This window comes from Somniosus microcephalus, chromosome 1 (genome assembly GCF_052327205.1).
Source record: "Somniosus microcephalus isolate GS21.2 chromosome 1, FLI_Smic_1.0, whole genome shotgun sequence".
Taxonomy (NCBI): Eukaryota; Metazoa; Chordata; class Chondrichthyes; order Squaliformes; family Somniosidae; genus Somniosus; species Somniosus microcephalus.
In genome coordinates this window covers 388,448,688-388,465,965 of record NC_140987.1, presented here as the reverse complement: position 1 = coordinate 388,465,965, position 17,278 = coordinate 388,448,688, and the positions used below count along the sequence as shown (strand labels likewise).

The 17,278-nt window shown below is 43.6% G+C and overlaps 1 protein-coding gene across 1 annotated transcript in view; it reads right to left on the bottom strand.

Annotated features, from left to right (window-relative positions):
• Positions 1–6,241: 6,241 nt before the first annotated feature.
• Positions 6,242–17,278, bottom strand: part of LOC147125083 (uncharacterized) — a 51,654-nt gene continuing 40,617 nt past the window's right edge. The window contains exon 7 of the mRNA XM_085997116.1: positions 6,242–9,942. Coding sequence (XP_085853242.1) covers positions 9,688–9,942 — 255 coding nt within the window. The 3' untranslated portion in view covers positions 6,242–9,687. The remainder of the gene's footprint in view (positions 9,943–17,278) is intronic.

Here is a 17,278-nt window from a genome sequence, read left to right as displayed (position 1 = left end):
TGCCCCTATTTTTTTCCACATGGCAGCTGTTGATGATCCTGCCGTCCCCATTTGCAACATTTAACCACTCCTCCCTTCCACCCTATCACAGACCGTCCCTTTTGTTCTTCCCCTCCCCCCCTTTCCCTGCCTCTGCACCTGCTTAAAACCGGTTACATATCTAACTTTTTCCAGTTCTGACGAAGGGTCACAGACCTGAAATGTTAACTCTGTTTTTCTCTCTCCATGGATGCTGCCTGGCCTGCTGAGTGTTTCCAGCATTTTCTGTTGTTATTTCAGATTTCCAGCATCCACAGTATTTTGCTATTGTAGAACTATCTATCTTGTCAGTTTGTCTGTATCACCACTCATGTCAGATGGTTGGATCATTCTACCAGCTACTGGGGAAGTCTGCCAGCAGTTAAGAAAGACAAAGAAAAAGAATTTGTATTTATATAGCAGCTTCCATCCCTCAGGATGTCCCAAAGTGCCTGACAACTAATAAATTACTGTACTTTGAAGTGTAATCCCTGCTGGCAAACACATAAGCCAATTTGCACACAAGGTCCCACAAAACAGAAATTAAGGTAAATGGTCAGTTTTAGTGATCTTGCTTGAGGAATAAATGTTTTCCAGGACAGCAGAACTCCCCTGCTCTTCTCCAAATTGTGCCATGAGTTCTTTTACGTCTATCTGAACAGTTTAACATCTCATTCAAAGATGGCACCTACAACAATGCAGCACTCCCTCAGGACTGATGTTTCAGCCTAGATTCTGCAGTCAGGTCCTGGGCTGGGACTTGAACCCACAATCTTCCTTCTGTTTCAGGAGTGAGAGTACTACCACTGAGCCAAGTTAATGCTTGGCAGCCATGACAATCGAACAGGATGGAAGGAGGGTGTTGTATCCGTGTGTTAATGGAGACACGGAAGGCAGGAGTTGGTTTCACAGGTGTTTACTGAACAAAGTCTGGAGGTGAACTAACAGATACAAGACAATATACAGGCTTATATAGCCCGAGTGGCCATTACCGGCATTACAGTACACAGGGGGCTCTTAAAGGCACATACACCACAATTCCTCCCCTTTTAGACAACCAGTACATAATATTTTAAGTAATCATTAATTAACATGTTACAAGAACAATAATCTACACATTTGCTGCAGTTAATCAATTATAAGTCAGTCTCTCTGGAGGCTTCCTGACTCGGTCCGGATAACGCCTCGGTGGTGTAGTAGTTTCTGGTGGTGTAGCAGGTTCTTTTGGCAAGGCTGATTCGGCTTGAATGCCAGTGTCGGGTTCATCTGGTTCCAGTATCACCGGATCGGAGGTAGATACTATGGGTAGCTCTACTTCATCATTAGGCGTATAGAGTTGTGGTGTAGGTTGTCCCTTTTCGGATGACTCTATGATCTGGTCAGCATGGCGCCTTATTATGCTTTCTCCAATGTCCACGGTATACATCAGCGGTCCAAGTCATGTGCAAATAGTTCCAGGATGCCATTTCTCGGTACGGTAGTCCCGGGCCAAAACTTGTTGACCTATCTGGAAGGTTCTAGTTGGCCTTTCATTCATGCCTTGAAATTGCCGGTTCTCCACGTCCCTTCTGATGTTTGGCTTGATCAAATCCAGCCGGCATCTTAGGCTTCTATTGAAGAACATCATGGCGGGAGTTTGGTTTGTAACCACGTGTTGCATTCCTGTATGCAAACAAGAAGTTATCTACCTTATGCTGAAGTTTTATGTCTTCATTACCCATGGCCTTTATGGCCTTCTTGAAGGTTTGGACAAACCTTTCAGCCAATCCATTGGTGGCGGGATGGTATGGGGCGGACGTGTAGTGCTTAACCCCATTGTTTTTTAAGAACTTCCTGAATTCTTCGGACACAAATTGCGGTCCATTATCAGAACAGATCTGTTCAGGCAGCCCATTCCTGGCAAATATGGTCCTTAATACTGTGATGGTTTTTTCCGTGGTGGTGGAGGACATCTTTATTACCTCCGGCCACTTGGAGTGTGCATCAACCACGATTAAGAACATTGAGTCCATAAATGGACCAGCAAAGTCGATGTGTACCCTTTGCCATGGGGATGAGGGCCACTCCCATGGATGTAAAGGGGCTTGTGGTCATTTCTTCGATGTCTCCATCGATACCTGGCCACCAGACAAACGCTCTGGCTAGGTTCTTCATTTTCACTCCACCCAGATGCCCCTCGTGAAGCTCCTTTAGCACTTTATCCTGGAGTTTGGGTGGAATCACCACTCTGGATCCACACATCAAGGTTCCTCGGCACACTGACAGCTGTTCTCTTCTTTGCGAGAATGCTGGCAACAGTGGTTCGCCATGTGCTGGCCATCCCTTCACTGTTAAATCGTAGACTCGTGAGAGAGTCGGGTCATTTCTCGTTTCCTTTTCAATGGCAGAATTTGTTACTGGTAGACATTCCACTATGGTTGAGTGGAACATCTCCACTGGGTCTACTGTAGGTGCCTCCTCTACCGTTAGCAACGGTAGGCGCGATAAACCGTCAGCATTCCCATGCTGTTTTGATCCTTTGTATTCTATGTCATATTGGTGTGCAGCTAAGAAAAGGGACCACCTCTGTAGCCTTTCCGCTGTCATAATGGGAACACCCTTTTTAGGGTTGAATATGGAGACGAGGGGTTGATGGTCAGTCAACAAGGTAAATTTTTGTCCGTGTAGGTAATGGTTGAATTTCTTCACTCCCCATACCAGGCTGAGTGCTTCCCTGTCGATCTGGGCATAGTTACGCTCAGCTGAGTTCAATGAGCGTGACGCAAAAGCTATCGGCCGCTCCGAGCCATCAGGGAATCTATGCGATAATACCGCTCCTACGCCGTAAGGGGATGCATCGCACGCCAGTCTGATTGGCAGTGAAGAGTTGTAATGAGCCAAAACTTCCTTGGATGTGATCAAGCCTTTGCATTTATGGAAGGCACGTTTACAGTCTTCGCTTCATTTCCAAATCACTCCCGTTTGTAGCAGTTCATTAAGAGGGTGCAGAAGAGTTGACAAGTTTGGTAAAAATTTATGATAGTAATTTATCAATCCCAGGAACGACCTTAATTGTGAGACATTTTCAGGTGCTGGGGCTTTTATGACCGCTTCAATTTTTTCAGGTGACTTATGCAACCCTTCCTCGTTAATTATGTGGCCACAATATGATATTTGTTTCTGGAAAAATTCGCACTTGGGGCGATTTGCTCGTAGGCCCTGTTCTCTCAGCCTAGTGAGCACCTGCTCCAAATTGGCAAGGTGCTCGTTGTTGTTTTCTCCTGTTACAAGGATGTCGTTTAGGTAGCATCGAGTCCCCGGAATCCCTTGGAGGACATGCTCCATAGATCTTTGCCAGATAGCTGGAGATGATGCTACTCCGAAAACCAGTCGATTGTACTGGTACAGGCCTTTGTGTGTATTTATCGTGAGATACTTTTTAGAGGCCTCTTCAACTTCCATCTGTAGGTATGCCTGTGCCAAGTCAATTTTGGTGAAACGTTTCCCTCCGGATAGTGAGGCGAAAATATCTTCTATCCTCGGAAGAGGATACTATACCGTGTGAAGGACCGGGTTTACAGTCACCTTGAAGTCCCCACAGATGCGAATTTTTCTCTGTTCTTCAGATTTATCATTATTCAATGTTTTCTTCATGACTGGGACGATGGGTGTTGCCCACTCGCTCCAATCTATCTTGCATAATACGCCTGCCTTTTCCAAATTCTCCAGCTCTGCCTCGACTGCTGGACGAATTGCGTACGGCACCGGCCTTGCCTTAAAAAACTTGGGAATTGCTGCATCTTCCACTTTTATTGAGGCGGTGATGCCTTTCAAGGTTCCTAGTTTCTGTTGAAACACTTCCTTGGCGTTGGCCAAGATGTCTTTTAATCGTTCAGGTATGACGTCATCATCATTTTTTTTCTTACTGGTAACCGTCAATGCCTGAATGGAGTGCCAGTCTAAACGTATCTTCCTGATCCATTCACGTCCCAACAGCGGTGGACCACCATCTTGCAGAACGTATAAATACAACTTCTGTATTTCCTTGCCGTTGTATACAACAGGCACCCTTATTTTCCCTTTGGGGTATACTTTCAGCCCCGTATATGTTTTCAAGAAAATGGATGTGTCTTTCAAAGGTATATGCGGAAATAGCCGCTCGTAATCCCATCGACTTATGACGGTCAGAGCTGATCCTGTATCTAGCTCCATTTTAACTGGGGACCCCGCTATCGTGAGGGTAACCCAAATGGTCTGGTAATCTTCTTTGGCAATTACATTATGTAATTTGAGACAGCTTAGTCTCTTGTTTCCAGAGTTGCTATCGCTCTTCTGGTCTTCGGAGCTACTGTCCTTCATCATTTGTACCTTTCTGTACTTTTCCTTATTGATTTTTTTCCTGTCCGTGGATTTTTTGTGTCCAGATCGGCATACACGTGCAATGTGTCCAATCTTTCCGCATTGCCTGCATGCTTTGTCCTTGAACCAGCAGTCCCTCTGGTCATGGGTGGATCTGCCGCAGCGATAACATCTCTCGAAACCCTGTGTCATTTCATGGGTGCCGAAGTCCTGTGGCTTTTGCTGTATCTCTGCAGCTCCTCTTGCGGCTGCTTCGTATGATACAGCCATACTGAAAGCCTTGTCTAGTGTCAAATCTTTCTCAGAAAGTAGCCTTTTCTGTGTTCCTTCACTTAGGAGACCGCAGGCGAATTTGTCTCGAAGAGAATCTGCCAGTCATGCCCCGAATTGGCAGTGCTTTGATAGCTTCCTTAATTCGGTGAAGTAATCAGCGTTACTTTCATTCTTGTGTTGATTCCTCTTGAAGAATTTGAATCGTTCCGCTATCAGCAGCGGTGTTGGGTTTAAGTGCTCCTGTAGGGTATCAACAATCTCCTTAAAATTCTTGTCCTTTGGTTTGGCTGGAGTGATTAAGTTTCGTAACAGCCCGTATGTCCTTGCGCCCATTAGATTTAGAAGTACTGATGCCTTTTTATCATTTTCTATTTCATTTGCTGTGCAATATACCTCCACTCTTTCCACATATGTGGTCCAATCCTCTATATCGTTATCGAAAGCATTAATATTGCCAGCCTTAGGCATCCTGAAAAAAAAATGGGGCCTCCCGCGCTTTCCTTTCTTCCCTGCAGAAAAAAAATGGCGCTTCCCGCGCTTTCCCACCGCTGCTGCTGCTGACAACGCTGTTTTCCGCGGTTTTTATTTACAGGTGGAGACTCGTTCCCGCCGGACTCTCTGGAACTTTTCCCTCCCTCTGCTTGGTCCGAACGCCGACCTGCTTTGCAGCGCCGGCCGTCTCCAGAGTGCTCCCCCCCTCTGTCTCTGTTTGCCTCCGCCTTCGCTGCTCGGCCCTGCTGCAGAGCCAGCCGATGGAGCCCCAGCCCGCCGCCCAGGAAGGATTATTGCAGTACCTGCCACCAGCTCGGCAAGCTGGTGAAACCACAGTTTTTCTTTTTTTTTCCTTTCTTGCTTTTCTTCGACTTTCGTCCGAGGAATCGATCTCCTTGAGGTGCTGCCGAATTGCAGGTAAGTCCGTTTCCAATTCGTCGCCACTGTTGTATCCGTGTGTTAATGGAGACACGGAAGGCAGGAGTTGGTTTCACAGGTGTTTACTGAACAAAGTCTGGAGGTGAACTAACAGATACAAGACAATATACCGGCTTATATAGCCCGAGTGGCCATTACCGGCATTACAGTACACAAGGGGCTCTTAAAGGCACATACACCACAGAGGGGAATACAAAAAAATTGTTACTGGCATTTTGTGAAACCAGACTGGTGCAGAGTGAAATTCTGCTTCCACTCTGAATCTGTTATCTGGTGTAGTGCCGAACCATGCAAAACTATGTGTTGAGTTAACTGATCACAGCTGGAGTGGCAATAAGAATGACCTCAGTATGCCTAAGCTAAGGAGCGGAAATGAGCTCCAGCTTCTCATCACTATCCAATGGCTTCTAGTAGAATGTGTGTGATCTTTTGGTAAGGAAGGATCCAGGGTCAGCTGTAATACCCCACAGGCAAATAGCTTGCTAACACTCATTACCGACACTCAGATTAAATATCTGTTAGCCCTCATGTAACCATACCCCAGCGTGGATAAGCACCTTTGGTATAAATAAAAGAATGGAATTGCAGAAAAAACACCAAAAAAGTTGGAAAATCTGACAAACACCAGCAAAATGTTATTTGCTTTCCACTTTGTGTCTAATGAGTGTTTCCAAATCAGGTGGTCATTAAACAATAGCTTTTTATTGTACCAAAACTGTAAAATCAGAAGAATGGCCATTTACATTGCAATGCCTCTATTCATAAGGTACATAAACATTAAAGGCACAATTATTTTACAGTAATACATGGAGCAAAAATTAAATGTAACTACCTTGCAGTTCTCCCCCCTCCACCCCTACTGGTGTTGGATTCAATACACCTCAACTGTGAGGTGTGCCTCAATGGTGGTGGTAACTAGCCTGTGCCACTAGTACTATTTCTGGTGCAGACCAGCACTACACGGACTGCATAGTCCTGAGAAGATTAGGTTGGTGGCAACACATTGAAGGTACACCACTTCAATTTCTCCAGTTAGAAAGTGGTCATGAAAGAACTCTCCCCTCAATAGGATAACAATCCAGGTGTCTTTAACCTTTGCACGATACGAGGGCAGGAGAGTAGGAAAGGGGGAAATCAACCAGCCCCTGCCACTCAATAAACAAGTAGCATAAAACTTGTTGAAAGCCCATGTACCATACTTCTTAAAATATTTAAATTTTACGATCTTTAAAATAAAATACCATCTTTCACCTTGTTCTTAGTTTTGTACGAGCTCAGAATCTAATAGTGATCATGACATTTAACATTTTTTATTTATGTTGTCAAAGTGAAAATAACATCAAGTTTGCCTTTATATTAAACAGTGATATCATTGACCAAGAATAGATAATAATAAGTTGCTTCCATGGCACAATTCAAATGAACCAAAGGTGACATGCCTAAAGTGTACTAAACATATCAAGTTCCTTTGTTCTATATATATAATAATTCCCGTAATAAGTTAGCAATCACTTAAATTATGAATTTCTAGAAGAAACCAAAACTGTATTTACACCTAATAGAGTCATATTAGCTATAAGTTACAAACCTTATAACCCAGTAACCCAAAAATTATGTTCTGCATTATTTTGTTCTACATGACTGTTAAGAAATATGGGATAGAAATTTCTCAGCACAATTCTTAACACGCTTATGCTCTATTTTAACAGTCATTAACCTGTTTATTCTAAAATGATGCACAAAAGACTACCAAGTTAACAACGTTGTTACAAATAGCGCTCAAAATAATTTCTTTTTTTAATCCTTTCCCCCAAAATAGTTAAAAATCTAGATAATATAAAATAGTTTATATATGTGTAAATATATGAATGAAAGTTAAAAGTACACTACAATAGTAGCAACATAAGATACATAACCTCATTTATATTGGAAAGAAAGCCTTGCATTTATATAGCGCCTTTCACGATCTCAGGACGTCTCAAAGCACGTTGCAACCAATGAAGTACTTTTGAAATGTTGTCACTGTTGCAACGTAGGAAACGCGGCAGCCAATCTGCTCACAGCAAGGTCCCACAAGCAGCAAGGTCCCACAAGCAGCAATGTGATAATGACCAGATAATCTGTTTATTTTTTAGTGATGTTTAGGGATAAGCATTGGCCAGGACTGAACCCTGTCACTTAGCACCAGTAGGATGAATCAGCTTCATGGCAAGCACATCTCTTTGCCAAAACACTTCAATTTGAACCTTAATTAATTAGTTGGTGACAAGTAAGCCTGGAATATGGCACTGGATTTGGGCATCTAAAATATCAAAGTGGCTGGCATGTCATAAACTATCCTGTATAGTTTGTTGCACCACTTTGAAGGCATATAGGTGGTGAGGAAATGTCAGGTGACAACTGCAGGAATCATTACCTGGAAGATGGGTATGCAAATGTGCTCATATATCCAGAGTTTGGTGCCTCCCTTGATTAGGCTACAGTTGCTATTGAACCTCACCTCCAACTGGTGGAACCCCTATTTGATGGAGGATGCTGTGATCCATGTTGTGGACAAGAAGATGATGGCAACGAACTCAAACATCTTATGGTGAGTTGTGTTATCATGATATCCTAGTATCTACTGTTTGCTTAGCAAGGGCTCAAAATCATACTCGTCAGTTGCCTAATGACTAAAAATGATTATCCTCCTTGACACTTTGGGGTCAAGCCTGGTGATGGGAGATGGAACGGAGTGATCCTCTGTGGCAGACTCTGAAATCAGATAAGTGAGCCAGGCAGGTCTGTAGTAACCCAGGATGCTGTTGCTGATTCATCTGTCAGCCTGATTCATCAGTGGGGTTTGTCAGGGTAGATGTGTCAGTGGGGGCTGAGATCCTTTCACTTAGCTCCAGTTAACACTGAAAATCATCACCCAAATGGTTAGGGTGGTCCTTTCTGGACAGGCCAAGGGAAGCTTCCAATGCACTGTGCTAGTCAGTTCTGCAGATTTAGCCAATTCAGCTCTAACAGTAGCCCTATGCACAATTTTTAGCAACCTGGCAAAGCTGGTGAATTCAACTCCATGCAAAGTCTGAGTGTGAAGACCAGTCAAGTCTGAGCTTGAAACTCAAATTCTACACTTGGGTCCAAGATTGCAGTGCTGTAGTCGCCAGGTCACCGTTTGACAAATGTACTATACTCTCAGTATTCTGTGAAAAAGTATAAAACACTAAATTAAAAAATAGCATGAAAGTGCACTGTGTCAGGAATGATGGATATTGTGGATGAGATTGTCAACTTCATCAGAGTCTGGAAGACTGCTGGACTCAGCTTAGATCTGTCTCACTTTTGCTGAATAAGTCATATGGGTCTGTTCCCACTAAATTATTATGTTTATGGCAGCAATTCATTGGAAAAATCTAATATCAATGTTTTCACTCCAAGAATGAATAATATCAGCAGCACTGTGATGTCACCATTTTGTTGTGGTTCAAAATAAACCACAAAGAGAAATCAAAAATCTTTTTTTTAAACTGGTTCAAAATGATAGACAGATGCTGACACCTGTAATATTTATGTATATTCAACATTAGACACCCATTCGAGCAAGTAGGAAGTGATTTTGTCTTTTGACCAATTGAGGGCAGCTGACTGTGACCTAAACATTCAGGAGTGGTGTCTGTTGACCCCTCTTATCCAATAAAAGACAGAATAACAAAATCTAGATTTAGATTACACGTGTAAAAATTATCCAATATTTTTGTGATAACTACTTTGTTTAAAAATACGTTGTTTTGAAGTCACGCTTTTGGTTTGAAATTGCGCGGTGGGATATTAGTAACAACCACATTAATGTGTTCATGTAACATACTTTAGTCTGCTATTTTAACTACAGCATTAAGTGAACCCATTTATAAAATGACAAACGATGAAATTTTATACAAACGTGTTAATGCGTTCATGTGTAGAAGCTGCTCTCCTACATTTAGAGGGCATGAAACTCACACAGAGGTGTAACTTATACACTAGATTTTATGGTCGTGGTTTTTCTTGCTCCATTTGTGAATAAAGACTGACGAATCTGGCAGGTCTTCCAAAGTATTGGCAGTGCTCTTGTCAGTACCTGTCTTCGTCCAAACATTTGCTTTAATGATAGTCTATGGAGTAGGGCTCTGCCTGAATTTCTGTACCTCTGCACCTGTGGTGAGTTGAACAGTCAGTATGTCGTTCAGCGCAGTGCTTGCCACACTGTACTCTCCTGATCTCTGGAGATTTCTGGTGAGTATTATTGCACCGATGGACAAGAACCGGTTCCTTACTTTCCGATTTACTCTTTAGAAGACGCTGTAGAATTTGCTTATCGGATCTTTCCCTTTTAAAGTCATCCTCGTAAATCTTGAGCTAAGAAAGTAGTAAAGCACAGAGTTAGCATTTCAATGCACGGTATATTCTGCTTTTTTATTTTAGTCTCTGCTCCAATTTATCCCCTCTTCTTCTGAAGGATTCGGCTCTTGCCGAGGTCGATTGTACGGTGCTGGCAGCCTTCCAGTACCTGATACAAGGGGCTATTCTTCACATAAGAACCAAACATTTACAAGCTGTTTTCAATTTCAATTTTATGTCACATAACCAAATACAACAAGTGAAATCCAGTCAGTGAAATGCTTTTTTCTTAACGAGCCGAGCGCGCCAAGCAGCAAAGGACACTTAGCTGCCTGGTACGCACGGAGCCCGCAAGGACGGCAGCCATCTTCATTGGCGCCATCACAATAGGGTCCGCTCTCGCCTCGCTCCGCCTTTCCCGCACTCCTGCCCGACCTGTTTGACCGTAAAATGTTGGTAAGACCAGATTGTAGTCCCTCCTCATTGATGACGTGACTCCAGCCATGTGGAGAAGGTAGTTCTTAACAAATAAATATTTTGCAGCAATGGTTAAAAATAAAGTTGAAAATTGGAAACGGGTATGTAGTCGCAATGATACCTCCCCAAATACAGTGCTCCATCCACACCGGTAAGTCATTAATGCCCATACAGACACCCTTGGAAAATATTTTACTTGACTGGGCACTAATGCCATCAGGTATAAAACCATGGAAAAATAAAGAATTAAAAAGGCAGCCTGTAGGAACATCCCCTCGAACCATAAAATGAATAAGACTGCTGTGCTGGTGTTGAGGTGTGTTGGTGTACTGAAGGGTTGTTTGATGAAGAAGCTGTATACGAGTGTACATCTATTATTTGTCCCATAGGAAGAAGGTATTGCCTAAGCACTGTGTGTAGCACAACTGTGAATACGCCTATATAATAGTTGACACAGTTGACGTCTTCCCTCATGATGGGTTCTTGATTGCAGTCAGGCCATCTGGGAACAATACTGAGTGGTGTCAGGTACTTCCTCAGGGGGAATGAGGCTCATACAGAAATAAAGAGAACAAGTTTTTTGGAGATGCTTTTATACATCTTTTCATGTCTGGTTACTCAGTAGCATTGATGTGGGCCTGTGAGAGGGTCAGCTGCCTAGCCTAAGGGGGAAAAGTGGAATAACATTTAAAGAAATTAAGGGAAATAATAATTAATAGCTCATTAATTCTGATGGGTGTGTGTCAATGCTTTCTAATTAAAGAAATGCTAATTATCAGCCTCCTGGTCAAGAATGGGAGGAGAGAAGAAGGGACACTGGTTTCAACACAGGTTACATGACTCAAGGTCAGAAGTTCAGTTCAATTTCTCTTGTGTGTCCTGAATAAGGGGATAAGTCTACCTCTTGAGGTCTGAAAACTGAGAAATAGGAACCACAAGTCATAACCAAAGGTTTTTTCAAACATTTTTGTGTGCAATATATACTTTAAAAAAGGGGAATTGCACATTTCAATAGGTCACCAATAACACAATCCCTTGTCCTGCTTCTTGTAACTTCTGAAGGAACAGAGGAACTGGTAAAAGAATTGCAGTTTTTTTTAAATCACAAGGCAAAGTGACATTTCATCTTCCTACAGTTTTTATGATTCAATAGTGACAGGTTTCTAGTGAAACCCCCGTCCCAGCCTTCCACCCACTTGATGGACATATGATTCCGTGGGCGTATAGTCGCATCATGGCAAATGTCATAATGTCTGGCTGTGCTGTGGGAGCACGCCTACTGCATAGCAAAACAAGCTAAGTGTCAACTGCACTGCCCCCTCCAACGCATGCCTTGTGCAACACCATATCTCACAGCCCAGCTATGACGTTAAAGTCATTACATATACACTGGCCCAGAAATTCGGGTCTCCACGGGTGAGTACGCACGGGGTACTCACGCGTGGGCCTGATGGAAGTGCCAGTTTCTTGCATGCACTGCGCATGCGCGGAAAACCGGCACTTCCGGCCCTCTGAACGAAGGGGTTCAGAGGTCGAACGCGTGCGCGGGGGAGGCTGCGCGTGCGCTTTGAACTTACGTTTTTTTTTTTTTTTACAGGTTTTTCCGTGAGGGTAAGTCTTTAGATTTTAGAAATGTAAAAACCAGGCATAAGGCCTGCATTTTAAAAGGTAAGTGGTCAATTAATTAAAATTAAAACATTTTTTCCACAGGTTTATTATTTTTAAATACATTAAAGCAAGGTAAGTTTATTTTTAGCCCCGTTAGAATATAAAATTATTTTTTTCAAAAATTTAAATTATTGTTTAAAATAGTTATTTAATGTAATTTATAGTTTATTTAAAAAGTGTGATGATTTTTTAAAATTTATTTGAAGGTTTACTACTATTTTGGGGCTGTAGTACAGGTAGACTACCTTTTATCCGAACTTCCGAAAACCGAAACCCTCTAAAAACCGAAGGTTTTTTCGTTCAGTGTAAGTCGTGCGCACGACATGACCAGAGTGGCGCACGACTTACGCTGAGCAGAGGGTCAGCGTAAGTCGTGCGCACGACCCCGACCCCCGCCGACGACCCCCCGCCGACCCCCCCCGCCGACCCCGACTCCCGCCGACCCCCCCGCGGACCCCAGCTGACCCCCCCGCCGACCCCGACTCCCGCCGACCCCCCCGCGGACGCCGACTCCCGCCGACCCCCCCGCCGACCCCGACCCCACCGCCGACCCCCACCGCCGACCCCCCCACCGACCCACCCCCGACAAATTTCCCAGTCTTATAAAATACCTTCCGAAATCCGAAATTTTCCGAAAACCGAAACACGGCTGGTCCCGAGGTTTTCGGATAAAGGATAGTCTACCTGTATTTATAAGTTTTGACAGGTCTTCCTGTCACTCCTTATGAATGGGCTTTTCCCTGCGCCGATTGGCTGCCCATGGCCCACGTGATCCCAGGGGACGCATCGAACTAACTACGCCCCTGGGACACGCAAGCACAGCGCACCGGCAGCTGGGCCTGGCCCCGGAGTGGAATTCCACGGGGCCCTACAGCTCAACGGCCAGCACACAAGGTAAGTGCAGGTCGGGGGCTTGCACCCGCGGGAAGCCCCCGACCCGAATTTCTGGGCCACCGTTTCTCAGAAAGGGCTGGATTTTCACTCGGAGGCGGGGAGGGAGCAGGGGGTTGGGGGGTTGCTGGATTGAGGTTGGGAAACCTGAAAGAATGGGTTTCCCTCAGGCCCTGCCGAATTTAATGGCAAGACCTGATTAACATTCACAAACTGGCTGTACTTTGACTGTCAATTTGCAGTGTACCTCATCAGGATCAGTACTGAAGTAATGCAGACACAACCCAGCGACTGGTTTCACTTTGATTTTAGTGTAGTTTGAAGACACCCAATATAACTGGATCAATTCAACAACAACTTCCACTTATATAGTGCCTTTAATACGATAAAACATCCCAAAGCACTTCAGAGGCATAAGAAGAAACAAAATCCACTAACTCACTCTCAGCATTTCCAATAAACAGTAAGCTCCATTTAACCCAAAATTTGGCAAGAAAACAAATCCTCAATCTCCAATACAGTGCTACAGATGAAACATTAAATCTTTCTGTTTCAGCGAACTTTAAAATTGCTCTCAACAGTCCAGAAGCGCAGCAGTAATTTATTTTAAAAGTCTACCTGAACTGCATTTTAGAGTCTCTTGAAGCAGCCGTGACCTGCCTGTGGAAACGGGCTCCCTTGCCGATCAGCAGTGTGTGTGCTGAATGTAAGGTCAGCTGATTGTTCTGCCAATTGTTCTTGCAATCAGCACATGTTCTGCTCACTGGCACAGGAACACACTTCAAAGGACAGACAGTGGCTGTAAGAAAATGCTCTGCACTGCTTTTACAATCATGGCCTAGATAAGGAAAGCTTTATTTTTGATTTTATGTTCTTTTGCAACAAGTTATTTTTTCCCCCTAAAAACTGTTCCGTGCTTTCTTGTGTTCTTACACTCCCATTGGTACAAGCTTAAAAAACTCCCGACATTAAAATTCTGGGATAAACCAGTAAGGATGTTGCTGTGGCATTGAGTGCTGCTAGAGTTTGGTAAGTGGGAGAAAAGTCATTTAAGTGTATTTTGTGAATTTTAATGTGTTAAAAAGTTAATTATTTGAAGTGAGTTTAATTTTTTAAGTGTATATTAAACTGCTGGGGAGTTTAAACCGGAAGTAGAATCCGGGTATAAAAGGGGCAGGACTAGTGCTGTTGCACAGAGTGCTGTGGCATTGAGTGCTGCTAGAGTTTGGTAAGTGGGAGACTTCGGGCAAGTGGGAGGTGAGGGTGTGTTTTTTGCTCTGTTTTGTTCCCCACTCCCAGGCTTAGACAGCACTGCGGAAGCGGAGCAGCGAGACGAGTCAACCAAACAGGCCCCACAGACAGTATTCAAGGAGGAGGTTGGTGATCAGCTGGTTGGTTGGTTTTCTTCCTTCTCTTTTATACCTTTAAGTTGGTAAGTCCTATTGAATAGTGGTGTAATATTTCATCCATATCGGGGCAGAGGGTCTTCATAACTAATAATAAGAAATGTAATTAATTACATACATATGGGTGAACAGGTGATGTGTCACTGTTGCGAAATGTGGGAGCTGGTGGATCCCATTGAGGCTCACGGTGATTACATTTGCGATAAGTTTTTGCTGCTAGAGGAACTCAAGCTCCATGTTAAAGAGCTTGAGACTGAGCTTCAGACACTGCGACACATCAGGGAGGGGGAGAAGTTCCTGGACTCTATGTTTCAGGAGGTGGTCACACCTATGAAATTAATTAATGCAGATGCAGTCCGTGGTCAGGGACAGGACGGTGTGACTATGAGTGAGGCAGGTACAGGGATCCAGGAGGTAGTGTTGAAGGAGCCGCAGCCCTTGCTCTTGTCAAGCAGGATCGAGGTTCTTACTCCCTGTGAAGGCGGGAGCGGGGACTGCAGGGAGGATGAGCAACCTGGCCACAGCACCGTGGTACAGGGGGCCATTCAAGTGGAGGGAGTAAAAAGAAATGTTGTAGTGGTAGGGGATAGTATTAGGGGGATAGATAGGGTTCTCTGCAGTCAAGAGCGGGAGTCCCGAAGGCTGTGTTGCCTGCCCGGTGCCAGGGTTAAGGACATCTCTTCTGGGCTGGAAAGAAACTTGGAGTGGGAGGGGGAGGATCCAGTTGTCGTGGTCCATGTTGGTACAAACGACGTAGATAGGTCAAGGAAGACGGTTCTGTTAAAGGAGTATGAGCAGCTAGGGGTCAAATTAAAAAACAGAACCTCAAGGGTAAAAATCTCTGGGTTATTACCTGAGCCACGAGCGAATTTGGCTAGGATAAATAAAATTAAAGAGTTAAATGCGTGGCTCAAAGACTGGTGTGGGAAAAATGGGTTTTGCTTCTTGGGACACTGGCAGCAGTACTGGGACAGGAGGGAGCTGTTCCGTTGGGACGGACTCCGCTTGGCAAGTGCTGGGACTAGAGTCCTGGCGGATCATATAACTAGGGTTGTAGAGAGGGCTTTAAACTAATTAGTGGGGGGGGAGGTTTCTAGAGAGCAAATAATAGAAATGACAATGGAGAAGGTCATAGACTTAGGTAGCAGTGGGGGAATTAAAAAACAGAACGTGTCAGGAAGGGACAGAAGGTATGGAGTAAAAGGTAAAGTACTAAAAGGGGAAAAAACAGGAACTAAGTGTCACAAAACATATTGGAAAGTTCTTTATCTGAATGAACGTAGCATTCGTAACAAAATGAATGAGTTAACGGCACAAATAACTACATATGGGTATGATCTTGTGGCCATTACAGAAACATGGCTACAGGGTGACCATGACTGGGAATTAAACATACCAGGTTATTTAACAATCAGGAAGGACAGGCAGGAAGGGAGGGGAGGTGGGGTGGCTATGTTAATAAAGGAAGGAATCATTATAATACAGAGAAATGATATTGGGTCAAAGGAGCAGGATAGTGAAACAGTTTGGGTGGAGATAAGGAATAATAAGGGGAAAAAAACACTAGTGGGCATAGTCTATAGGCCTCCGAACAGTTGCAACTCTGTTGGACGGAGTATTAATCAGGAAATAGTTGAGGCTTGTCATAAGGGAACAGCTATAATTATGGGGGATTTTAACTATCATATTAACTGGACAAATCAAATTGGGCAGAGCAACCTTGAGGATGAGTTCATTGAGTGTATTAGGGATGGGTTCCTTGAGCAGTATGTAACTGAACCGACCAGGGGGTAAGCAACCTTAGGTTTGGTCCTGTGTAATGAGACAGGATTAATTAAAAATGTCCTAGTAAAGGATCCCCTTGGAATGAGTGACCATAACATGGTTGAATTCCATATTCAATTAGAGGGTGAGAAGGTTGGATCGCAAATAAGCGTGCTGAGCTTGAATAAAGGAGACTATGAAGGTATGAGAGCGGAATTGATTAGAGTGGACTGGGAAAATAGATTAAAGGGTAAGACGGTACATGATCAGTGGTGTACATTTAAGGAGTTATTTTACAACTTCCAAAAAATATATATTCCACTGAGGAAAAAAGGGTGTAAAAGGAAAGATAGCCATCCGTGGCTAAGTAAAGTAATTAAGGATAGTATCCGACTAAAAACAAGGGCATATAAGGAAGCCAAATCTAGTGGGAGGATAGAAGATTGGGAAGTCTTTAAAAGACAGCAAAAAATAACTAAAAGATTGATTAAGAAAGGGAAGATAGATTATGAAAGTAAATTAGCAAAAAATATAAAAACAGATAGCAAAAGTTTCTATAGTTATATAAAAAGAAAAAGGGTGGCTAAAGTAAATGTTGGTCCCTTAGAGGATGAGACCGGGAAATTAATGGTGGGAAACATGGAGATGGCAAAAACGCTGAACAAATATTTTGTATCAGTCTTTACGGTAGAGGACACTAAGAATATCCCAACACTGGACAAACAGGGGGCTCCGGGGGGGGGGGGGGGGGGGGAGGAGCTAAATACGATTAAAATCACTAAGGAAGTGGTACTTGGTAAAATAATGGGACTCAAGGCGGATAAATCCCCTGGACCTGATGGCTTACATCATAGGGTCTTGAGGGAAGTGGCGTTAGGGATTGTGGATGCATTGCTAGTAATTTTCCAAAACTCCCTGGACTCAGCAAAGGTCCCGGCAGATTGGAAAACTGCTAATGTAACACCCTTATTTAAAAAGGGTAGTAGGCAGAAGGCTGGAAACTATAGACCTGTTAGCCTAACATCTGTGGTTGGTAAAATGTTAGAGTCCATTATTAAGGAGACAGTAACGGGACATTTGGATAAACATAATTTAATAGGACAAACTCAGCATGGTTTCATGAAGGGGAAGTCATGTTTGACAAATTT